Genomic DNA, 8,463 nt, shown 5'->3' with positions numbered 1-8,463 from the left:
CAATACAATGGGTGGAGTCCTTTAGGTGGTGGAATTCTGTGCAGGAAAGTGAGAACGAGCTCATTAAAGGGGGGGGGAAACAATAACACCCGAACACTGACAAAGTGATACCTTTATTGGGATGAATCAACAAGTTGCAAAGGAAAAAAAAGAGGTTTGCAGGACCGTCAAAATCAAGAGAGGGATAGTATATTTGGAGGCACGGTAGAAAAGCCCCAGTGCAATTTTAGAAATGTGGGAAATGTGATTTCAGAATTAAAATAGTATTTTTCCTTGCTTGAGATAGGATTGGGGTAGATAGTTTCAAGCTTGCACTGGGCTCCCAGAAATGATGCTTTGGCTCGAGTTCATCCAGGCAGCAGGGAGACCAAGGTCCATTCGAGTCACCCCCAGGCGTGACGTTTAGGAACTGGCTGCTTTACAGCTCATGTGTGTCAGACGTGTGTCACTCAGCCATGGACGGGACCAGACCTGGAACTCACAGATTTGTTTCTGGAAAGAGGGAAAAGGAGAGAGAGAGTCAATTAGGGCTGAGTGGGGGGGGGGATTATTACAATTGATTCATTGATCACCTTCTAAAACACCTTCTCAAGGCAATTCACACATACCATTACGAAAAACAGTTAAAAACGCAAAAAAATTAATACATTTAATGCAAAATTTAAGCCCTAACAAATGAACACATATGGCAAAGATCCTTTATCCAGCTGGGAAAGCCTGGCAGAACAAAAACATCTCCAGCTGTTTCCGGAAAGTGCAGATCGTGGGTGCCCTGTTATATCTTGGCAAGGATGCTATTCCACAGAACAGGGGCAGGGCATACACCAGGCATCCCCAAACTTCGGCCCTCCAGATGTTTTGGACTACAATTCCCATCATCCATGACAACTGGTCCTGTTAGCTAGGGATCATGGGAGTTGTAGGCCAAAACATCTGGAGGGCCGCAGTTTGGGGGTGCCTGGCATACACCCTAAAAGCCCTGCACTCTGAGTTACTACAGCACAGGCTTCCAATACTTTAAGAACTTGCAGGAGAAACTCTCACAGTTGCCGAACATTTCTGGTGGGGGGCTAGGAGAGAGGCCTGGAACAGGAGCAGTCTATCTGAAATATGGAAGCATCAACATTCAACAGCATAGGCCTCAAAAAGAGCAAGGAAGGCATTACAGTGGTGCCTCGCTTAACGTATGCCCTGCTTAACGAAATTTCCGCTTAACGAAAGGATTTTTCGAGCGGAGGTTGCCTCGCTAGACGAATTCGTTTTATGAAAAATTCGTCTAGCTAATCGCGGTTTCCCATAGGAATGCATTGAAATTCAATTCATGCGTTCCTATGGGCAAAAAAAAAAAATTCAAAAAAATTTCAATGCATTCCTATGGGATTCGCTAGACGAATTTTTCGTTATAAGAAAAGACCCGTGGAACGAATCAAATTCGTCTAGCGAGGCACCACTGTATTGCGAACTTGCTTTGGGCCAGGAGCAGGAGAGTGGCATAGAATTGGGAACCAGCCCTGGTGTGGAAATGGCTCGTCATGAGAACATGGATTCTAAATTACCTTGTTCTAGCAGAGCCTCATGAATAAAGAAAACAGTTTTTTTTAAAATATATAAAAAAAAGTTGGTCAAGGATGGCAGAAGCACTGGAGGGTTTGTGCAATGACGTGTCCTCACTAAACAGGAATGCGATGCGCCGGGGCTGCTTCCTCCTTGCTCTCAGGAAAAACCTTCCCTGGAGAGGTCACAGGGATTTCTTCTGAAGTCTCAGAAACTGCACAGGCAGCATTTCCAAGACAAGCAGAACCTGTTTCAGGGTAGACCTGCCGCTGCATTCAGCGCATCTTGAGACATGCCACGTTCCACTCCCACGTTTTTTCCAGTTCTGAGAACGTGAGGCGGAGGCAGGAAAGAGGTCGGTGCAAGACAGGCAACCAGCACACAAAAGGGAACTGGACGATGGCTTGGGATTCTTTGGGAGTCTCTTCCCTGGATGCCTCAAACCCCAATGACGCAGTAGGCTGGGCCTGTTCAGTGGTGAGTCGAATGAACTTCATACACACTCACGAGATTCGCAACTCACGGTTGCTTCGTCAATAAATACCCGGGGTTAAGGCAGAGGGAGCCTCGGCTCAGATTAAACACAGCGCCAACAGGCTGAAATAAAATGACGCATTTTGCACCAATACAACTATAGCTGGGGGCCCTGCTTCCATCGGGGTTAACCGGAGTCAACCTCAGAACGTATTTGCAGCAAGAGAACACCTGCCCCTTTGCCTGGCCTGCGCACATTCAAGCTGCCACTCATCGGAGGCACAGTTGGGGGGGGGGACACCAAACTGTCCTTGTTGCCTCCCATAGTGCAGCAGGCTTGGAGAAGTGCATCTCTCATTGCCCCACTGCAGATTTTCAGATCAACCAAAGAACATTTCCCCAAACATTCCAGCTGCGTACAGAGGTGATTCTCAGGCACAGCAATGAGGGTTAACTGGGGAACTCCAAACTGAAAAAGACTCCTAACTGTGCTGATTTGCATCGGAACTGTTTCTGACGCCCTAGAGCATGATCAAATTTAGCAATATTTATTTTCCTTGTATCGAATAAGCAAAGCCGGTTCCCTAATCTTGCACCTGTGATTAATTGCATCCATTAATTGTCCCGCTTGAGCCTACGAAATGTCAAATTTTCCATGGAAAAATTAAGCACTGCCATTTGGGGGCGGAAGTGGAATTCTGATGAAAGAGGCTTTGCGAACCATTAGAGGACACAGAACCGGAGACAGCTCTCCTTCACAAATGAACAGAAGCTTATTCAAGGACAACACAGCAGGGTTGTTGTGAGGGAGAGCTTCCTGGTGACTTGACTTGGGCCCTGTACTTTATTAGCAGAAAGTGATGTAGGGTTGCAATTTGCTAATACAGCCCCCAGAACGTCCTCAGTCAGCCCAGCTGGTGAACTATTTACACAGACCATATTTGGGGGCAGGGGTTACCCAAAAACATGTACCAAGACCCATTTTTTCTTTACAGGCATTTGAGCTGCTGGGCTTGTAAAATCCTCATCTCCCTCTTGTCTGAGCTATACTATATTTGCCAGCCATTATGTGTTTAGCTCATTACGATAAAAATATAAATGACAAAATAGATTATATTACAAAACATAATATTCTATTATGTTAGTCGCTGAACTTTTTTTTATAAACTGAAAGGTAAAATACAATGCTTTTTATCGCTAAATTACAACACAAAAATGAATTCATCTATAAACTATAAAATTATTGATCATAACCAAAACTTCTTTAAATTTTTTAAGAAGCATGGCTTTGTTGCCCATTAGGCATAATTGGCCACTTTTATGATTTAAATGCAAAATGTCAGACTGTAAAAGAGTGGATTTGTATTGGAATTTAAAATTCCAGTAACAAGCGAGCTCCATTTTTAAAAAAAAATTAACATATTTCACACACGTCCTTCAATGTCTCATTGGCAACAGGAAAGGTTTGTTAACAAAGCTACACACCCACACTTCTTTGTACCATTGCAATATGCCAAGTGAAATGTCAGATTTCCAGATCACCCTTGGGTTTCAGATCACCCTCAGATTTCAGATCACCCTTGGGACATGAAATACAAAGGTATAACACTTTATCCAGACATAATGTTTGGACAGTTAAAATAATCTTCAGGTTGTATCCCGTATTAATCATACTCTGAGTAAACCCATCAAATTAGACAGACCTAACTATCTTGACACTATTAATCTCAAAGGGTGTATATGACTAATGTCATATGAGCCCATTGAGATTGATGTCATATGAGCCCATTGAAATTAATAGTGTCAAGCATCACAAGATATACAAGATGTGGCAACAGCCACTGGCCTGGATAGCTTTCCTAAAGGAAATGTGTGGGGGAGACATGTCAACTAACGGCTATTCAGCTAACAGCAAAATAAACCCTCCTTATATAGAAGCAGTCTACCCAGAGTGTGAACAAAAGAACAACCAGCACATTCATGTCCCATCTGTAAGTGTCCACAGGTGTTTAGCTGGTTACTGGTGAGCAAAACTACTCTTGCTTTCCTTAAACAAATAAACAAACAAACAAACAAATAAGACCCACGCCAAACCCTACCAAAATAGTGAATGAGGAAGCCCCATGGAAATCCCATTTTTGCTAGGGTTACCATCCAGCTTACACCAGCCAGAGACTACTGAGGTGGGAAATCCACCAACATCTGGAGAGCCACAACTGGTTTTCATCCACAAAGGCTGCTCTGATTTACTTTTGTGTAAGAATGGCAGGTGGTGGTTGGAAATACCCACTGGCCAAGAGACATTTCAAGGGTTTGTGGCTTTCCACAGCTCAAGTCCAAGCTTTTCTGAAAAACCGTACTCTCTCATACAAATCTCTTTTGGGGAGGCCCTTCTCTTGGTCCCACCACCCTTACAAACCCACTTGGTGGGGATGTGAGAGAGAGCCTTCTCGGTGACTGCTCCCAAACTTTGGAGCTCCTTCCCTAGAAAAGTTCAACTGGCTCCCTCCTTGCCGTCCTTCCGCTGGCAAGCAAGTGGAAACTTTCTGGTTCCAACAGGCTTTGGGGAATGGACTGGTTTTTTTTAATGAAAGGGCTAGTGCCATGCTCTTTTTATTGTATTTGTCTGGCTTTAATAGATTTTATATATGGTTATAGTTTTCATTCCACCAATGTTTACTCTTTTTTTTAATGATTGCTTCTTCTATGTTCTTAGCGGTTCTTGTTCTTATCTGTAAGCTGCCTTGAGTTCCATCAGGGGAAAAGGCAGGGTGTGAACAAATGTAATAACTCTGGAAATGACAACAAGATTAAACCGCTGGCTGGCTGCCAGTTTCAACACGAGAAGCTGCCTCTTGCTTATTTACAACGATTAGTCATTAAATACAGGAAGGAGTTCCTCATAACATTCTTAGGACATGATAAACACTACTTATATAGTGCTCTAACCCGACACAAATCAGTCAGGTGAAATAGGCCTAAGGTTACATTCTGCACAAAGAAGGCTGCAGCTCAGTCCCAGGACATCTGCCCTGCATGCAGAAAGTTCCCTGGTTAGATTCTTCAGCATTCCCAGGCCAGACTAGGAAATACCCCCTCCCATATGAAAAACCTGGAGAGCTGTTGCCACTCAGCATCGACAGCAATGGGGCACCGGGACCAAGGGTCTGATTCTGCTTAAGGCAGATTCCCATGCACTTGCTGGCAGTGGGGAAGGCTAGGCACAGACTGGCCGCGATGTACGGCTTCCCTTACGCTTGAACCAGAAGCTGCATCAGCACAATTTCTGGCAGGAATAAGACCCTGACAACTTATTAACACCTAGGCTCAGAGACCCACACTGCTTGCCGATTTGCTACCGGACCAGGTTCAAGGTGTTACTAGGAGTATATAAAGCCCTGAACGGCTTAGGACCAGTTTACCTGTGAGATTGCTTTACCCCATATACGCCCAGTCAACTACCGTACTTTGATCTGTGGAACTGGCATTGTTACAGGTGACACAGAATACTCATTTTGCATTCCTAATAAATCAATCTTTTAGCTTGATAGCGTAACACTTTGGAAATCCCTGGCCAATGGCATCAGCAGAGACCGTCACTGTATCCCTTTTGGCGCCTGCTAAAACAGCTTTGTTCTGGCAGGCTTACCCAGTTAGGTAGAATACTGTCTTTTAACTGTTTAACCGGGAACTAAGGGTGAAAGGTGGGTAATTAATAATAATTATAAGAATAACAATTATCCTCTCATCAGCTCTAGCATCCCACAGTTGGCTGGGGCTGATGGATGCTGTAGTCCAGATCACTAGATGAGCACCAGGCTGTTCTGGGAATCATTACTGTATCTTGGGATTACTCAACAAATCATAGAATCATAGAGTTGGAAGAGACCACAAGGGCCATCCAGTCCAACCCCCTGCCAAGCAGGAAACACCATCAAAGCATTCCTGACATATGCCTGTCAAGCCTCTGCTTAAAGACCTCCAAAGAAGGAGACTCCACCACACTCCTTGGTAGCAAATTCCACTGCCAAACAGCTCTTACTGTCAGGAAGTTCTTCCTAATGTTTAGGTGGAATCTTCTTTCTTGAAGTTTGAATCCATTGCTCCGTGTCCGCTTCTCTGGAGCAGCAGAAAACAATCTTTCTCCCTCCTCCATATGACATCCTTTCATATATTTGAACATGGCTATCATGTCACCCCTTAACCTTCTCTTCTCCAAAACTGAGGATATTCACAAATTCCTAAGGCTGTTTGTATGAAGGGCTGGAAAGTCGCATGATCAAAGCTGCTCCATCTACAGCAGTTTTAAACTGTGTTGTACAGAGAGGACCCCTTTCTTATCACTGAATAAGCAACCAAGAACCTGTGAGATCCCTGGTCAACACATTATGGCTCCTAGTCTCACCTGCTGTTCTCCTTCCAAGGGCAGGCTGCAGCGTTGGAGGTCCTCGGCACTCAGGTTTGACCCTGCCTTCTTCTCACACAGGGTATTCACCAACTCGACAGTCAAGTAGTATTTCATGCCCTCCACCACCTGGAAAAAAAATTAGGCATTTGACATTTAGCAGAGTAATGCAAACTGTGTGTGTATGTGTGTGTGTGTGTGTGTGTGTGTGATGAGAGAGAGATATGGAGGCAGGAAATAGATTGATGTAAACAGATGCAATTAAAGGCCAGTGTCATTTAATGAACCATGTACTGTACTCAATTCTACATGAAAAGAGTCCTGCTGGATCAGGCCAATGGCCCATCCAATCCAGCATCCTGTTCTCAGCCAGACACCACAATGACACCTGCAAGCAGGACCCAAGTACAAGAGCCCTCTCCCTTCATGAAGTTTCCAGCCAACGGTGTCCAGAAGTGTCCAGAAGTATTACTGCCTTTGACTTCCGAGGTAGAGAATAGCCATCATGACAAATAGCCATTGACAGCCTTCTCCCTCTGTGAATTGGTCCAATCCTCTTTCAAGCCATCAAAATGGGTGGCCATCACTTCCTTTTCTATCATCAACTATCCTTTCGGAAGGAACCTGATGGCTTTTTATCATGCTAATATGGGTTTGTATTTTCTGGGAATGTATTTGCAAGCCACCTGGCCGGGGGGGGGGGGTATCCTGAAATGCAGGACAGGCTTTGCCATAAATAAGTACTGTTACCTCTGAATTTTTTCAGTACCTCTTACTTCCTGCTCTGAAAACACACACTGCAACTCAACAATCCTCACCCTCAATGAGGACTACCTTGTTCCTTTTTGTCTCAAGACCCTAGACTTCTACGTCCCAATACCATTTCCCCCCAGGGATGAAATGGGAGGGTGGGGAAAAGAAAGCCCAGCCTACCTCCTTAGATATTGTAGCCTTTCTAGCTATTGGGGGGGGCTTAGTGTTTGCCTGACTTAGGTTCACACTGAAGCATTTAGAAAACTGACTTTAAAATGAGCGTTTGTATGTACACATCATTAGTCTACAGCAGGTGCCAGAACACATCATCATGCATTTATTCAGCTTGCCACTTGGCCTGGGGGCATTTAGCAGCCCGTGACAGTTCATAAGGAGCCATGATTTCCAATCCTGTCCTTTTGTTGGGACTCCTCCCCCCTACAAAAAACCACCACTCTCTCTCTCTCCTACTGTGTCAACCCATCTCAATTCTCTTCCCTCCTCCCCCAGCTTCCAGAAACTTAAGAAGTTGCCTATTATACCGGCACTGTTCATACATCTTGTCTACAGGTGGCCCATTATTGTCTACAGGTGGCAGCAGTGACTCTCCAGCATTTCAGGAAAGGGGGTCTTTCCCAGCCCTACCTAGCGATGCCAGGGACTGAACCTGGGATCTTCTGCATTCAAGGCAGATAGATGACAGCTTGCACCCTGTTTTTCAATCTGGGACCTTCTACACACAAGGCAGATGCTCTATGGCTGAGTTACAACCCTTCCAGCCCCCTCTCCACCCCCAAGGCGCTCCTTCCTTCAACGACTAGGCTACTTCTCTATGTCAGTCGGCGCCCTCCGGATGCTTTGGACTCTGGGCTGGAGGCTAATGACAGGCCAAGACAGCAGGAGGGCGCCAGGCTGGGGAAGGCTGGTGTGGAGAGAGAGGTTAAGTGGTTTTTTTTAAAAAAAAGTTTTAGGGATGGAGAGTGGAAAAGGGACCCAAGATTTTCTTGCAAGCCCGGCCCCCGCGTCCTTACCTGGCTCTGCGCCTTGAGGATGTTCAGCTGCCGACAATAGAACATGTTGTTGCTGGCCTGGTTGTAGGCGGTCACGGCGAAGGCAGCGGCCTTCTGCACGTCGGGATCCGAGACGGAGCGAGGCGCCAGGCCTCCGGGCATCCCGATGCTTCCCGCAATCAGCGCCGGGAGGAAGAGCAGCAGCCCAAGGCAAGAGATGAGCATCGCGAAAGGTGAGCACAACTGCGCCATTGCCGAGAATGAGCT

The 8,463-nt window shown here is 45.6% G+C and overlaps 1 protein-coding gene across 1 annotated transcript; it reads right to left on the bottom strand.

Moving 5' to 3' along the window:
- Nucleotides 1-94: 94 nt before the first annotated feature.
- Nucleotides 95-8,463, bottom strand: LOC132591324 (cystatin). The gene is made up of 3 exons (XM_060269471.2): nucleotides 8,218-8,463; nucleotides 6,434-6,562; nucleotides 95-492 (listed from the first exon to the last, which is right to left on the bottom strand). The coding sequence occupies exons 1-3, from the start codon at nucleotides 8,446-8,448 to the stop codon at nucleotides 403-405; spliced, it is 450 nt and encodes a 149-aa protein (XP_060125454.1). The 5' UTR covers nucleotides 8,449-8,463; the 3' UTR covers nucleotides 95-402.

This window comes from Zootoca vivipara, chromosome 16 (genome assembly GCF_965207765.1).
Source record: "Zootoca vivipara chromosome 16, rZooViv2.hap1.1, whole genome shotgun sequence".
Lineage (NCBI taxonomy): Eukaryota > Metazoa > Chordata > Lepidosauria > Squamata > Lacertidae > Zootoca > Zootoca vivipara.
This window is presented reverse-complemented; position numbering and strand designations above follow the sequence as displayed.